General features: G+C 54.9%; 1 protein-coding gene across 1 annotated transcript; it reads right to left on the reverse strand.

Annotated features, from left to right (window-relative positions):
* Positions 1-14,042: 14,042 nt before the first annotated feature.
* Positions 14,043-14,787, reverse strand: LOC127026847 (feather beta keratin-like). The gene is given in 3 exon segments (XM_050912146.1): positions 14,043-14,363; positions 14,682-14,717; positions 14,719-14,787. Coding segments are annotated over 3 exon segments (426 nt in total).
* Between the last annotated feature and the right edge of the window lie 2,137 nt (positions 14,788-16,924).

Consider the following 16,924-nt stretch of genomic DNA (forward strand, 5'->3'; position numbering starts at 1 on the left):
CAGTTGGACTGGCTTTTATACTGGACCAGACCGCCCCAGGCCCAGAGGCACTCTTTGCGCATGTAATGTGTTTACCAACAAGCTCGTCTTGCATGCAAAGCATCACAATTAAAGAAATGGGGACACTGCTTATGTTCCCTGCAACGCTGCCTTTTCATTTCCCTGTTCATGACATGCCCATTCAGCCACACAGGCTCCTTTCAAGTGACAGTATTAGAGGGCAAAATGTTTCCAGGGGAAATGACACAGAAGCGACGGAAGAAGATGAAGGCAAAGAGAAGGAGATGGCCAATCTTGCCAGGTTATGCTAGCCTCTCCCCCTCCTGGGGCTTGTTTTGAGGTTTTGTCCTAACAGATGGGGCCCATTTCCTGCCAAACCTCTCATTAAAGGCCAGACTTCCAACAAAGTTCCTATATGAGGACCAGCCACAACCTCAGCTTTCCCTATCGACCAGCTCAGGCTGCCTCAGGCACCAGTTTCCCAAGCATCTCAGCTCTGCCCTTGGGCTTTAGCCCTTCTGTGATATCGAGCATTGCTCTCCGGAGAAATAAGCCTGGCTCTTTTCCCTCCCACCTCTATCAGCAGCATCCAGAGGTCCCCAGTCCCCAGCACAGGTGTGTTTTAGAAAGAAGGACGTTGCTCTGCCACAACCAGGTATTGGTTCACCACTCCTGTTAAACTGGGACGTCCCCCCCAAACAAAGGCACATGCTGGGCACCCAGTACATCTGCTTTCCTCCTCCCTGTGGTCCGGGCCTCAACTTCAGCTTTCGCTCTACGTATTGACAGGACAGCACGCACAGTTCCAAACACTCAGCAAGATTTCCGTGCAACACGCAACTATCCCCAGAAGTGAGCAAGGGCTGGCAGTGCCAGCAAGGACAGTCCGGAGAGCAGCAGGTGTCAGGACCTCCCCGGAGATGTGTTCCAAGGGAAGGATTCAATGCTCTGCGCTGCATTTCCTGGGGCAGAAGAGGAGCTGAATGTCCCCAAGGGGAGTGACAGCCCTGCTTGGGGCACCAGCCACATTCCTCTGACACCCCAGCTAGGTCCTCATCGCAAACGGTGGACAAAACACCTTCCCCACTTGAGCTGGGACTCCACCAGAGGCAGGCAACTCTCTAATCACATGAGGCCAAATTCCTCATTTGAGATGATGAAGAGAGCTTAGAAGGTGCGCTGTGTTAGCCTGATGATGACAGTAAAAGTCCATCCAAACAGAAATGCTGTCAGGGCTCAGTGAGAGCCAGCTGCTCCCTGCAGGATGGGAGCCAGGAGATGAGCATGATGACAAGGCCAGGAGGGCAGCAGCCTCACTAGCAATGGCCCCATGGCACAGTACCTGAGCAAGGAGGATGCAGAGACAGTAGACAGGTGCAGCCCAGAGTCCAGCTCAGCCGTCAAGTTCATGGTGATGAAGCAGGACTGACATCAAGCAGGGCAGTCAGCCCACACATCACGAGCAGATCCAGTGGTGGTAACCTGGGTCAACAGAGCCCACTGACTGCTGACCAGGGCCATAATGACCAGACAGACCCAAGAAGAGGCTGGAAAATCAGTGGGCAACTTAGGGTCCAGATCCAGGGGGCTCACAGTCAGGCCTAAGCAAATCTGCTAAGGAACAGGAGGCTTACACTCTGCCACCAAGCTGAAGAAAGGGCTGAGGGCTCAGGACAGAGCTTAAATAGAGCCCTGGCTCAAAGGGAAGAGGGAGGAGTGAGAGACCCCAGGGGAGGCCCATCAGGGCCATTGGGCCTGTTGTCACTGCACTCAGGCCATTCAGGTGCAAGAAGAGGAAATCTTCTGTACACCTGGGACACAGGACACCAGCTCCATCTAGCTCAGCAATGAGGGAGAAAGGACTTGTTCCTTCAAGAAAGGAAGCTTACATTCATTTCAGAGGTGTAAAATCTGTCTTTTCTTCTAAGACTCCTTTCAAGCACATCCCTGCCCCAGATAATGCAAAGGTGGAGTCTCCTACAAGACCTTGATACTCCCACAGTCAGCACCTACGGCGAGGGTCTGCCCAAAGGCTCCAGTGCCCTGCCGCACCCTGCTCTCTCCGATCCCGTGCCGCAGATGCTGCCTTCCCTCCTGCGATGATCTGTTCCCCCCACCGTGCTTCTGCTGTCAGCTCAGCATGGCTCATGAGCATTGATGGAGAGTGCATCAGCAGGGCACAGGGGGGTTGCTGACGGCAGCTGTCTCTCAGGGAAGACAGGGCTCTAGCCATGGGGAAAGGCACTGTAGGGGTTCCCACAGCGTATGGGGCAGCACAGGAGGTGCCCCTCACTCTATCTGAAGCAGGAGTGGCATGGCACGAGGCAAAACGTCGCCTATGGAGGACTAGAGCATGTGGGAGGAAGGGACAGGCTGCTTCTCCTCTCCTACATCCCCCGTGGCAGGAACAAGCACCGCATCCCCGTGGAGTTTACCACACCAACTACACACCAACTCCGTGCACAAGCAAGGTTACTTCCCTCCCTGATGTCGGAGGTCTTGCAGTTCAGGGCAGAAAGGCAGGAAGACACAACGGCTGCATCCGGGAGGGTTCTTTCTTTCCATCCTGTGGTGTGCAAGGGACGGAGAAGGACTTGCTAAATGCCCTCCCTTCAGTGTCCTGGGCCACAGGTCATGTAACCTCCCAAGCACTGACTGTGCAGCTCTGACAACATTGCTGAGTGCTTCAGAATAGGGGGGCTGGGGGGCACAGAGAGATGGACTGGGGGCAGAAGTGAAGGCTTACAACTCCTTGGGCATCTGTCAACACACCACACATGTCTTGGAGCCATGGAAGGCATCACAGGGGTTTGCTGAGACACAACAAGTCTGGTGTTTAGGACTCAGGGATGCGGGTGACTTTGGGAAGGCTTTGTCACAGGTAAAGAACGGTCCCCTCCTGGTGACCCTTTCAGTGGGACACCCACTCCCAGTCCCCCAAGAATGAGGCAAGCGCACCACATCCTTTCAGCCTATATGGGATCACATTTGCTAATGCGGCATGCTATTGGACCCCGGGCTGCTTTAGACAAAGTATTTCCAGCAGGTTGAGGGACTTGATCCTTCCCTTTCACTCAGCACTCAAGAAGCCACACCGGGAGTACAGTGTCCAGTTCCAGGCTCCTCAGTGCGAGAGAGACATGGACGTACTGGAGAGAGTCAAATGAAAGGCCACAGAGATGATGAAGGGACTGGAGCGTCGCACATATGAGGAAAGACTGAAGGGCTGGGAAGAGCAGGCTTGCGGGGGGTGGGGCTCATTAATGTATTTAAATACCTGAAGGGAAGGTGCAAGGAGGAAGGAGTTAGCTCTTTTCAGTGCTGCCCATTGAAAGGACCAGAGGCAATGGGCACAAAAGGAAACACAGAAAGCTCCAACTGAACATCAGGAAACTGTGAGGGTCACTGAGCACTGGAACTCGTTGCCCAGGGAGATTACGGAGTCTCCATCCTTGGAGACATCCAAAAGCCATCTGGACTTAGAGCAACAGGCTCTTGGTTGATCTCCTGGAGCAGGGGGTTGGACCAGAGGACCTCCAGAACTCCCTTCCAACCTCAATCATGCTGTGATTCTGTGATTTCTCATTGAGCAGCTTGGCTGGGCATCCCAGGAGGGAAGGAACACAAGGAGACGTCAAGCTACAATGCAGCACAAACTTTAATGAGTCTAAAGAGTGAAACAAAGCAGTGCGTGTCGGAAGGGACCCCGTCCAGGCTGCTACAAGGGCAGCTGACAGGCAGGCACCCCTTCGCAGCAACGGGACACACGTCTTCCTCCCACACACATCGGGAGAGGGTGATGAGCAGGGCCCCTCTCAGCTTGCTTCAGGATGAATCCATGGCACAGGACAGCAGGAGACAACAGGGACTCATGATGCGGAGAAGAAAGCAGGAGAAGAAGAAGAAGACATCAGTTGGCCGTGTTTCCAGACAGCACAGGCTGGCACTTCCTTCCCTCCCTCCTTTGCAGGAGGGCATGAGGGTGCTCAACCCTCTGGAAAGCCTGGCCGGCAGCTCCATCCTCGTCCGGCACCTGGCTGTGGGCTTCCTGGTCGATGCACTCACGGACGTCCGGCATGGCTTTAGCAGGGCAGGCACCTTCTGCTGTAGTAGCGGCCACCAAGGCAGAGAGGCTAAAGCCCCCGGAGTTGATGGCACTCCCTCAGCACTCAGGATGCTGCCAACAGCAGCAGAGGTGGTGGATCCCACAGCGGTGTTCTGGGGGAAGGAGCTGAGGATGGGTCCGGGCAGGGTCACCACCACGGAGAGGGCTGGATCACCACCCGCGAGTCCTGGCACTGCCTGACGCAGGCCTCGTTGCAGCTGTTGGCAAGCGGGGTTGGGCCACAGGGACGGCACAGATCGTAGCAGGACATGGCTGCGGGACGGAGGCGCACCTGGGAGAGAGGGCAGGGAAAGCACAGGCAGCAGGTGAGGCGCAGCCTGACAGCCTGCTCGGCGAGAGCAAAGGCAGAGGCTGGGGAGCAGGGACAGCCTGCGTAGGGAGGAAGGGAGACAAAAGAGCCCTGGTCCCCACCGTTCCCCTGCAAAGAAAGCCCAAGACCTTCTCACATCTCGCCGCAGTGGAGAACAGGAGAACAAAGATGCTGGGAGCAGGATCAAGGAGCAAAGCTCTCAGCAACAGCTACACCAAGTCAAAGATTTGGCCGAACCCATAAGACAAAGAGGAAAACAAGAGAAAGAGAAGAGCGAAGCAAAGGCGGTTGCAGCTCACCTTGTTCACCAAGGACGAGAAGGCAAGAGAAGTGGGTGAGGAAGCCTGCAGTTGGACTGGCTTTTATACTGGACCAGACCGCCCCAGGCCCAGAGGCACTCTTTGCACATGTAATGTGTTTACCAACAAGCTCATATTTTATGCTAAGCATCCCTCTTAAGTCAATGGTGTGGCTGTTTATGTTCCCTGCAATGCTGCCTTTTCATTTCCCTGTTCATGACATGCCCATTCAGCCACACAGGCTCCTTTCAAGTGACAGTATTAGAGGGCAAAATGTTTCCAGGGGAATTTACAACAAAAATCAGGCAGATGTTTCAGCCAACTGAGTGGAGTGGTGCCATATTTTCAGGTGGTGTCAGCATCTTACCCTCTTGAGGCATGCTTTTAGCCTTTGTTGTCATGAACGCAGTTTTTTTCATTATAAACTAGGATTAAAGGGCAGGCTTTCTTTATGCGGGGACTGGCACATCCATTGCTCTCTCTGCCTCCAAGGCCTTTTCAGCTGTCTTAGGAATCATTTTTTCATCAGGGACACTATGCTGTTGGGTTTTTGAACTTTCTTTGCTATCTCGCATTGCCCTTCGAACACTTTAGCCTGTCTCTTTTGCCTCTCCCTCTTTCAGCAGTGCCTGGAGTTCCCAATCACCAGAACAAGAATGTTTCGGGAAGAATAACGTTGCTTTCCCACAAGTAAGTATTACTGAGCCACTGCTGTTATCTTGCAGAAACCACTCCCAAGCAGGAACGTCTTCCGGCTTCAAAACTCTTCCTTCTTCCACTCCCCGTGTCCGTACCTCAACTTTGTCTTGGGCCCTACATACCGACAGGACAGCACACACGGTTCCAAACACTCAGCAGATTTCCATGCAACATGTAACCCTCTGCAGAAGCGAGCGAGGGCTGGCAGTGCCAGCAAGGACAGTCTGGAGAGCAGTGGATGTCAGGATCTCCCCAGGCATGCATTCTAAGGCAAGGATCCAATGCTCTGCACTGCATTTCCTGGGCAAGACAGGGGCTGAACGTCCCCAAGAGGAATGACAGCTCGCTTGGGGAACCAGCTGCACTCCTCTGACACCCAGCTAGGGACTCATTGCAAACGGTGGACAAAACACCTTCCCCAGCTAGGCTGGGACTCCATCGGAGACGGGCAACTCTCTAATCACAGACGCCCAGGCCAAATTCCTCCTTCAGGAAGATGAAGGGAGCTTTTAGCTTGACAGGAGATGTTGATCTAGGCAAACACGCATGCAGAAGAAATCCCCAGTGTGACTGCAACACAGCAGCCCTGCATGTAATGGAAAGATTTCCTTCAAACATAAAAGTGTTTTCATTACGCTCAAACCATATTGCACACCGGTTTTCTACCCGTGGCACTTCCACTTAAAACCCTTCCACAAGCAACACGTTAAATGCAGAGGAGCCGTTTCCTACATCTCTCCATTCTCCCTGACTCAGCCCCCCATACTGAGGGTCTACGGAAAGGCTCAAGCATCCGGACGCACCCTGCTCCCTCAGAGCATCTGCTGAGGATGTTGCTTCCTTCCCTGGTTCGATCTTGGCCTTGCTTCTGCTAATGGCTCCGCGTGGCTTACAGTCATGGGTGGGAGTACATTTCTACAGGGTCTCCCAGCAGATACAGACCAAGGGGTATTTTGAAGGATAGCTTGCTTTCAGGGAAGACAAGAAGGTAGCCATCAGGTGCAAACATATGCTTTTTAACCCCAGGACAGTGCACAAGAGTAGTCTTTGACTCTGTCAGAGACGACTGTAGGGCCACGTGCAGAGCATTCGCCATGGAGAAACAGACCACAGAAGGGAAGGAAAGAGAAGCAAACTGAAAATCAGGACTCATATTTCCTTTTACGCAGTTGCCCTGCCTGCCACATGTCCCTCAACTCCTTTGGGACTCCCTCCAGTTCCGGGGTTTGGAAGAAGTGCTTGGAGGAGGGAAGGGCAAGGACACACTGTGGATGGAAACATGCAATCAGAGCCTTGGGCAGGTGGGAGTTAGCCTGCACAGAAATGTCTTCCAGCAGGTCAGGGCTTGCCTCATCAACTGGAAGCCAAGATCCAACCTTACTTGTTGCTCACATGTCCCTTGGGGGACCTCCTGGCAACCCTTGCCATACTCAGACAATACCACGCACCCCTCCACTGCCCACGTCTCTGCCAATGACCATGGACCTTGAGGGTACTCAGCGCCTACACGCATGACGCAGGACCACCATTGGCCCTTACCCACCCACCCTTGTCCCTCCAGGGCACCACATTTCTCCTGAACAGCTGGCTGGGCTTCTCAGGAGGGAAGGAACACGAGGAGACGTCAAGCTACAATGCAGCACAAACTTTAATGAGTCTAAAGAGTGAAACAAAGCAGTGCGTGTCGGAAGGGACCCCGTCCAGGCTGCTACAAGGGCAGCTGACAGGCAGGCACCCCTTCGCAGCAACGGGACACACGTCTTCCTCCCACACACATCGGGAGAGGGTGATGAGCAGGGCCCCTCTCAGCTTGCTTCAGGATGAACCCATGGCACAGGACAGCAGGAGACAACAGGGACTCATGATGCGGAGAAGAAAGCAGGAGAAGAAGACGAAGACATCAGTTGGCCGTGTTTCCAGACAGCACAGGCTGGCACCTTCCTTCCCTCCCTCCTTTGCAGGAGGGCACGAGGGTGCTCAACCCCTCTGGAAAGCCTGGCCGGCAGCTCCATCCTCGGTCCGGCACCTGGCTGTGGGCTTCCTGGTCGATGCACTCACGGGACGTCCGGCACGGCTTTAGCAGGGCAGGCACCTTCTGCTGTAGCAGAGGCCACCAAGGCCAGAGAGGTTAAAGCCCCCGGAGTTGATGGGCACTCCCTCAGCACTCAGGATGCTGCCAACAGCAGCAGAGGTGGTGGATCCCACAGCGGTGTTCTGGGGGAAGGAGCTGAGGATGGGTCCGGGCAGGGTCACCACCACGGGAGAGGGCTGATCACCACCCGCGAGTCCTGGCACTGCCTGACGCAGGCCTCGTTGCAGCTGTTGGCAAGCGGGGTTGGGCCACAGGGACGGCACAGATCGTAGCAGGACATGGCTGCGGGACGGAGGCGCACCTGGGAGAGAGGGCAGGGAAAGCACAGGCAGCAGGTGAGGCGCAGCCTGACAGCCTGCTCGGCGAGAGCAAAGGCAGAGGCTGGGGAGCAGGGACAGCCTGCGTAGGAGGAAGGGAGACAAAAGAGCCCTGGTCCCCACCGTTCCCTGCAAAGAAAGCCCAAGACCTTCTCCCACCTCCCATGGTGGTGGCAAGGGGCCGAGAGTCAGGAAGACAACCAAAGAGCTAGGGTCTCGATAAAAGCTATAGCAAGGCCAGAAAAGAAAGAGGAGAACAAGAGAAAGAGAAGAGCAAAGCAAAGGTGGTAGCAGCTCACCTTGTTCACCAAGGACGAGAAGGCAAGAGAAGTGGGTGAGGAAGCCTGCAGTTGGACTGGCTTTTATACTGGACCAGACCGCCCCAGGCCCAGAGGCACTCTTTGCGCATGTAATGTGTTTACCAACAAGCTCGTCTTGCATGCAAAGCATCACAATTAAAGAAATGGGGACACTGCTTATGTTCCCTGCAACGCTGCCTTTTCATTTCCCTGTTCATGACATGCCCATTCAGCCACACAGGCTCCTTTCAAGTGACAGTATTAGAGGGCAAAACGTTTCCAGGGGAAATGACACGTCAGCATAGGCAGATGGTGCGGCCAGGCATGAGGAGTGTCCCACCTCGCCAGCTGATGCCATCCCCTTGCCCTCCAGGGCCTCACTTTACGGAATCTCAGAAAGAACGGGGCATGTTTTCTGGCAACCCTAAAATACAAGGCCAGACTTAAAAAGAAGTTTCTGTGACAGGAGTCACCGTATCCATTGCGTAACCTAACACCTAACGCCATCAAAGTCAGGCATAAACTTCCAGTCACCTTGGATACCCTGTAAGGTTTTAGGCTCAGCAATTTCACATCAAGAGAAATTCATACGCTCTTTGCCCTTCCTTACCTTATCTGGAGAGCCTCCCGCAGCCTCCCATCAACAGGAGAAGGACGTTTGAGAAGCAGAGACACTCCCTCCAACACACACAAAGTCTACTCCCGCCGCTACCCAGCACCAAAGGTCAGTGTTGGCGCTTCCCAACTGTTCCTGCTTCAGCCCCAAGCCTACCAAACACTTCTTCTTTGAGCCTACACACTAACTCCATAGCAGGCACTGCAAAAACCTTGGAAAGCTTTCCATAGGACATCAAAACTCATCACAAGGACTCATGGTCTGGGAACGTCAGCAGCAACACACTGGAGGCAAGTAGACATCAGGATCTCTGTTTCCTCTTCCCAAGCATCTCAGCACACTCAGACATGCAGTTTCCCAAGGGCCCGTGCAAGTCCCGCAGTCAGCACCTACGGCGAGGGTCTGCCCAAAGGCTCCAGTGCCCTGCCGCACCCTGCTCTCTCCGATCCCGTGCCGCAGATGCTGCCTTCCCTCCTGCGATGATCTGTTCCCCCCACCGTGCTTCTGCTGTCAGCTCAGCATGGCTCATGAGCATTGATGGAGAGTGCATCAGCAGGGCACAGGGGGTTGCTGACGGCAGCTGTCTCTCAGGGAAGACAGGGCTCTAGCCATGGGGAAAGGCACTGTAGGGGTTCCCACAGCGTATGGGGCAGCACAGGAGGTGCCCCTCACTCTATCTGAAGCAGGAGTGGCATGGCATGAGGCAAAACGTCGCCTATGGAGGACTAGAGCATGTGGGAGGAAGGGACAGGCTGCTTCTCCTCTCCTACATCCCCCGTGGCAGGAACAAGCACCGCATCCCCGTGGAGTTTACCACACCAACTACACACCAACTCCGTGCACAAGCAAGGTTACTTCCCTCCCTGATGTCGGAGGTCTTGCAGTTCAGGGCAGAAAGGCAGGAAGACACAACGGCTGCATCCGGGAGGTTCTTTCTTTCCATCCTGTGGTGTGCAAGGGACGGAGAAGGACTTGCTAAATGCCTCCCTTCAGTGTCCTGGGCCACAGGTCATGTAACCTCCCAAGCACTGACTGTGCGGCTCTGACAACATTGCTGAGTGCTTCAGAATGGGGGGCTGGGGGGCACAGAGAGATGGACTGGGGGCAGAAGTGAAGGCTTACAGCTCCTTGGGCATCTGTCAACACACCACACATGTCTTGGAGCCATGGAAGGCATCGCAGGGGTTTGCCGAGAGACACAACAAGTCTGGTGTTTAGGACTCAGGGATGCGGGTGACTTTGGGAAGGCTTTGTCACAGGTAAAGAACGGTCCCCTCCCGGTGACCCTTTCAGTGGGACACCCACTCCCAATCCCCCAAGAATGAGGCAAGCGCACCACATCCCTTCAGCCACCCCTTTACCCTGTAGGGCATCCCATTTCCCTCTCAACAGCTTGGCTGGGCATCCCAGGAGGGAAGGAACACGAGGAGACGTCAAGCTACAATGCAGCACAAACTTTAATGAGTCTAAAGAGTGAAACAAAGCAGTGCGTGTCGGAAGGGACCCCGTCCAGGCTGCTACAAGGGCAGCTGACAGGCAGGCACCCCTTCGCAGCAACGGGACACACGTCTTCCTCCCACACACATCGGGAGAGGGTGATGAGCAGGGCCCCTCTCAGCTTGCTTCAGGATGAACCCATGGCACAGGACAGCAGGAGACAACAGGGACTCATGATGCGAGAAGAAAGCAGGAGAAGAAGAGAAGACATCAGTTGGCCGTGTTTCCAGACAGCACAGGCTGGCACCTTCCTTCCCTCCCTCCTTTGCAGGAGGGCACGAGGGTGCTCAACCCCTCTGGAAAGCCTGGCCGGCAGCTCCATCCTCGGTCCGGCACCTGGCTGTGGGCTTCCTGGTCGATGCACTCACGGGACGTCCGGCACGGCTTTAGCAGGGCAGGCACCTTCTGCTGTAGCAGAGGCCACCAAGGCCAGAGAGGTTAAAGCCCCCGGAGTTGATGGGCACTCCCTCAGCACTCAGGATGCTGCCAACAGCAGCAGAGGTGGTGGATCCCACAGCGGTGTTCTGGGGGAAGGAGCTGAGGATGGGTCCGGGCAGGGTCACCACCACGGGAGAGGGCTGGATCACCACCCGCGAGTCCTGGCACTGCCTGACGCAGGCCTCGTTGCAGCTGTTGGCAAGCGGGGTTGGGCCACAGGGACGGCACAGATCGTAGCAGGACATGGCTGCGGGACGGAGGCGCACCTGGGAGAGAGGGCAGGGAAAGCACAGGCAGCAGGTGAGGCGCAGCCTGACAGCCTGCTCGGCGAGAGCAAAGGCAGAGGCTGGGGAGCAGGGACAGCCTGCGTAGGGAGGAAGGGAGACAAAAGAGCCCTGGTCCCCACCGTTCCCCTGCAAAGAAAGCCCAAGACCTTCTCCCACCTCCCATGGTGGTGGCAAGGGGCCGAGAGTCAGGAAGACAACCAAAGAGCTAGGGTCTCGATAAAAGCTATAGCAAGGCCAGAAAAGAAAGAGGAGAACAAGAGAAAGAGAAGAGCAAAGCAAAGGTGGTAGCAGCTCACCTTGTTCACCAAGGACGAGAAGGCAAGAGAAGTGGGTGAGGAAGCCTGCAGTTGGACTGGCTTTTATACTGGACCAGACCGCCCCAGGCCCAGAGGCACTCTTTGCGCATGTAATGTGTTTACCAACAAGCTCGTCTTGCATGCAAAGCATCACAATTAAAGAAATGGGGACACTGCTTATGTTCCCTGCAACGCTGCCTTTTCATTTCCCTGTTCATGACATGCCCATTCAGCCACACAGGCTCCTTTCAAGTGACAGTATTAGAGGGCAAAACGTTTCCAGGGGAATTTACAACAAAAATCAGGCAGATGTTTCAGCCAACTGAGTGGAGTGGTGCCATATTTCAGGTGGTGTCAGCATCTTACCCTCTTGAGGCATGCTTTTAGCCTTTGTTGTCATGAACGCAGTTTTTTTCATTATAAACCTAGGATTAAAGGGCAGGCTTTCTTTATGCGGGACTGGCCACATCCATTGCTCTCTCTGCCTCCAAGGCCTTTCAGCTGTCTTAGGAATCATTTTTCATCAGGACACTATGCTGTTGGGTTTTTGAACTTTCTTTGCTATCTCGCATTGCCTTCGAACACTTTAGCCTGTCTCTTTGCCTCTCCCTCTTTCAGCAGTGCCTGGAGTTCCCCAATCACCAGAACAAGAACGTTTCGGGAAGAATAACGTTGCTTTCCCACAAGTAAGTATTACTGAGCCACTGCTGTTATCTTGCAGAAACCACTCCCAAGCAGGAACGTCTTCCGGCTTCAAAACTCTTCCTTCTTCACTCCCCGTGTCCGTACCTCAACTTTGTCTTGGGCCCTAACATACCGACAGGACAGCACACACGGTTCCAAACACTCAGCAAGATTTCCATGCAACATGTAACCCTCTGCAGAAGCGAGCGAGGCTGGCAGTGCCAGCAAGGACAGTCTGGAGAGCAGTGGATGTCAGGATCTCCCCAGGCATGCATTCTAAGGCAAGGATCCAATGCTCTGCACTGCATTTCCTGGGGCAAGACAGGGGCTGAACGTCCCCAAGAGGAATGACAGCTCTGCTTGGGGAACCAGCTGCACTCCTCTGACACCCCAGCTAGGGACTCATTGCAAACGGTGGACAAACACCTTCCCCAGCTAGGCTGGACTCCATCGGAGACGGGCAACTCTCTAATCACAGACGCCCAGGCCAAATTCCTCCTTCAGGAAGATGAAGGAGCTTTTAGCTTGACAGGAGATGTTGATCTAGGCAAACACGCATGCAGAAGAAATCCCAGTGTGACTGCAACACAGCAGCCCTGCATGTAATGGAAAGATTCCTTCAAACATAAAAGTGTTTTCATTACGCTCAAACCATATTGCACACCGGTTTTCTACCGTGGCACTTCCACTTAAACCCTTCCACAAGCAACACGTTAAATGCAGAGGAGCCGTTTCCTACCATCTCTCCATTCTCCTGACTCAGCCCCCATACTGAGGGTCTACGGAAAGGCTCAAGCATCCGGACGCACCCTGCTCCCTCAGAGCATCTGCTGAGGATGTTGCCTTCCCTCCCTGGTTCGATCTTGCCTTGCTTCTGCTAATGGCTCCGCGTGGCTTACAGTCATGGGTGGAGTACATTTCTACAGGGTCTCCCAGCAGATACAGACCAAGGGGTATTTTGAAGGATAGCTTGCTTTCAGGGAAGACAAGAAGGTAGCCATCAGGTGCAAACATATGCTTTTAACCCCAGGACAGTGCACAAGAGTAGTCTTTGACTCTGTCAGAAGACGACTGTAGGGCCACGTGCAGAGCATTCGCCATGGAGAAACAGACCACAGAAGGGAAGGAAAGAGAAGCAAACTGAAAATCAGGACTCATATTTCCTTTTACACAGTTGCCCTGCCTGCCACATGTCCCTCAACTCCTTTGGGACTCCCTCCAGTTCCGGGGTTTGGAAGAAGTGCTTGGAGGAGGGAAGGGCAAGGACACACTGTGGGTGGAAACATGCAATCAGAGCCTTGGGCAGGTGGGAGTTAGCCTGCACAGAAATGTCTTCCAGCAGGTCAAGGGCTTGCCTCATCAACTGGAAGCCAAGATCCAACCTTACTTGTTGCTCACATGTCCCTTGGGGGACCTCCTGGCAACCCTTGCCATACTCAGACAATACCACGCACCCCTCCACTGCCCCATGTCTCTGCCAATGACCATGGCCTTGAGGGTACTCAGCGCCTACACGCATGACGCAGGACCACCATTGGCCCTTACCCACCACCCTTGTCCCCTCCAGGGCACCACATTTCTCCTCAACAGCTTGGCTGGGCTTCTCAGGAGGAAGGAACACGAGGAGACGTCAAGCTACAATGCAGCACAAACTTTAATGAGTCTAAAGAGTGAAACAAAGCAGTGCGTGTCGGAAGGGACCCCGTCCAGGCTGCTACAAGGGCAGCTGACAGGCAGGCACCCCTTCGCAGCAACGGGACACACGTCTTCCTCCCACACACATCGGGAGAGGGTGATGAGCAGGGCCCCTCTCAGCTTGCTTCAGGATGAACCCATGGCACAGGACAGCAGGAGACAACAGGGACTCATGATGCGGAGAAGAAAGCAGGAGAAGAAGACGAAGACATCAGTTGGCCGTGTTTCCAGACAGCACAGGCTGGCACCTTCCTTCCCTCCCTCCTTTGCAGGAGGGCACGAGGGTGCTCAACCCCTCTGGAAAGCCTGGCCGGCAGCTCCATCCTCGGTCCGGCACCTGGCTGTGGGCTTCCTGGTCAATGCACTCATGGGACGTCCGGCACGACTTTAGCAGGGCAGGCACCTTCTGCCGTAGTAGCGGCCACCAAGGCCAGAGAGGTTAAAGCCCCCGGAGTTGATGGGCACTCCCTCAGCACTCAGGATGCTGCCAACAGCAGCGGAGGTGGTGGATCCCACAGCGGTGTTCTGGGGGAAGGAGCTGAGGATGGGTCCGGGCAGGGTCACCACCACGGGAGATGGTTCGATGACCACCCGCGAGTCCTGGCACTGCCTGACGCAGGCCTCGTTGCAGCTGTTGGCAAGCGGGGTTGGGCCACAGGGACGGCACAGATCGTAGCAGGACATGGCTGCGGGACGGAGGCGCACCTGGGAGAGAGGGCAGGGAAAGCACAGGCAGCAGGTGAGGCGCAGCCTGACAGCCTGCTCGGCGAGAGCAAAGGCAGAGGCTGGGGAGCAGGGACAGCCTGCGTAGGGAGGAAGGGAGACAAAAGAGCCCTGGTCCCCACCGTTCCCCTGCAAAGAAAGCCCAAGACCTTCTCCCACCTCCCATGGTGGTGGCAAGGGGCCGAGAGTCAGGAAGACAACCAAAGAGCTAGGGTCTCGATAAAAGCTATAGCAAGGCCAGAAAAGAAAGAGGAGAACAAGAGAAAGAGAAGAGCAAAGCAAAGGTGGTAGCAGCTCACCTTGTTCACCAAGGACGAGAAGGCAAGAGAAGTGGGTGAGGAAGCCTGCAGTTGGACTGGCTTTTATACTGGACCAGACCGCCCCAGGCCCAGAGGCACTCTTTGCGCATGTAATGTGTTTACCAACAAGCTCGTCTTGCATGCAAAGCATCACAATTAAAGAAATGGGGACACTGCTTATGTTCCCTGCAACGCTGCCTTTTCATTTCCCTGTTCATGACATGCCCATTCAGCCACACAGGCTCCTTTCAAGTGACAGTATTAGAGGGCAAAACGTTTCCAGGGGAAATGACACGTCAGCATAGGCAGATGGTGCGGCCAGGCATGAGGAGTGTCCCACCTCGCCAGCTGATGCCATCCCCTTGCCCTCCAGGGCCTCACTTTACGGAATCTCAGAAAGAACGGGGCATGTTTTCTGGCAACCCTAAAATACAAGGCCAGACTTAAAAAGAAGTTTCTGTGACAGGAGTCACCGTATCCATTGCGTAACCTAACACCTAACGCCATCAAAGTCAGGCATAAACTTCCCAGTCACCTTGGATACCCTGTAAGGTTTTAGGCTCAGCAATTTCACATCAAGAGAAATTCATACGCTCTTTGCCCTTCCTTACCTTATCTGGAGAGCCTCCCGCAGCCTCCCATCAACAGGAGAAGGACGTTTGAGAAGCAGAGACACTCCTCTCCAACACACACAAAGTCTACTCCCGCCGCTACCCAGCACCAAAGGTCAGTGTTGGCGCTTCCCAACTGTTCCTGCTTCAGCCCCAAGCCTACCAAACACTTCTTCTTTGAGCCTACACACTAACTCCATAGCAGGCACTGCAAAAACCTTGGAAAGCTTTCCATAGGACATCAAAACTCATCACAAGGACTCATGGTCTGGGAACGTCAGCAGCAACACACTGGAGGCAAGTAGACATCAGGATCTCTGTTTCCTCTTCCCAAGCATCTCAGCACACTCAGACATGCAGTTTCCCAAGGGCCTGTGCAAGTCCCGCAGTCAGCACCTATGGCGAGGGTCTGCCCAAAGGCTCCAGTGCCCTGCCGCACCCTGCTCTCTCCGATCCCGTGCCGCAGATGCTGCCTTCCCTCCTGCGATGATCTGTTCCCCCCACCGTGCTTCTGCTGTCAGCTCAGCATGGCTCATGAGCATTGATGGAGAGTGCATCAGCAGGGCACAGGGGGGTTGCTGACGGCAGCTGTCTCTCAGGGAAGACAGGGCTCTAGCCACGGGGAAAGGCACTGTAGGGGTTCCCACAGCGTATGGGGCAGCACAGGAGGTGCCCCTCACTCTATCTGAAGCAGGAGTGGCATGGCACGAGGCAAAACGTCGCCTATGGAGGACTAGAGCATGTGGGAGGAAGGGACAGGCTGCTTCTCCTCTCCTACATCCCCCGTGGCAGGAACAAGCACCGCATCCCCGTGGAGTTTACCACACCAACTACACACCAGCTCCGTGCACAAGCAAGGTTACTTCCCTCCCTGATGTCGGAGGTCTTGCAGTTCAGGGCAGAAAGGCAGGAAGACACAACGGCTGCATCCGGGAGGGTTCTTTCTTTCCATCCTGTGGTGTGCAAGGGACGGAGAAGGACTTGCTAAATGCCCTCCCTTCAGTGTCCTGGGCCACAGGTCATGTAACCTCCCAAGCACTGACTGTGCGGCTCTGACAACATTGCTGAGTGCTTCAGAATGGGGGGCTGGGGGGCACAGAGAGATGGACTGGGGCAGAAGTGAAGGCTTACAGCTCCTTGGGCATCTGTCAACACACCACACATGTCTTGGAGCCATGGAAGGCATCGCAGGGGTTTGCCGAGAGACACAACAAGTCTGGTGTTTAGGACTCAGGGATGCGGGTGACTTTGGGAAGGCTTTGTCACAGGTAAAGAACGGTCCCCTCCCGGTGACCCTTTCAGTGGGACACCCACTCCCAATCCCCCAAGAATGAGGCAAGCGCACCACATCCCTTCAGCCACCCCTTTACCCTGTAGGGCATCCCATTTCCCTCTCAACAGCTTGGCTGGGCATCCAGGAGGGAAGGAACACGAGGAGACGTCAAGCTACAATGCAGCACAAACTTTAATGAGTCTAAAGAGTGAAACAAAGCAGTGCGTGTCGGAAGGGACCCCGTCCAGGCTGCTACAAGGGCAGCTGACAGGCAGGCACCCCTTCGCAGCAACGGGACACACGTCTTCCTCCCACACACATCGGGAGAGGGTGATGAGCAGGGCCCCTCTCAGCTTGCTTCAG

Source organism: Gymnogyps californianus, chromosome 29 (assembly GCF_018139145.2).
Source record: "Gymnogyps californianus isolate 813 chromosome 29, ASM1813914v2, whole genome shotgun sequence".
NCBI lineage: Eukaryota > Metazoa > Chordata > Aves > Accipitriformes > Cathartidae > Gymnogyps > Gymnogyps californianus.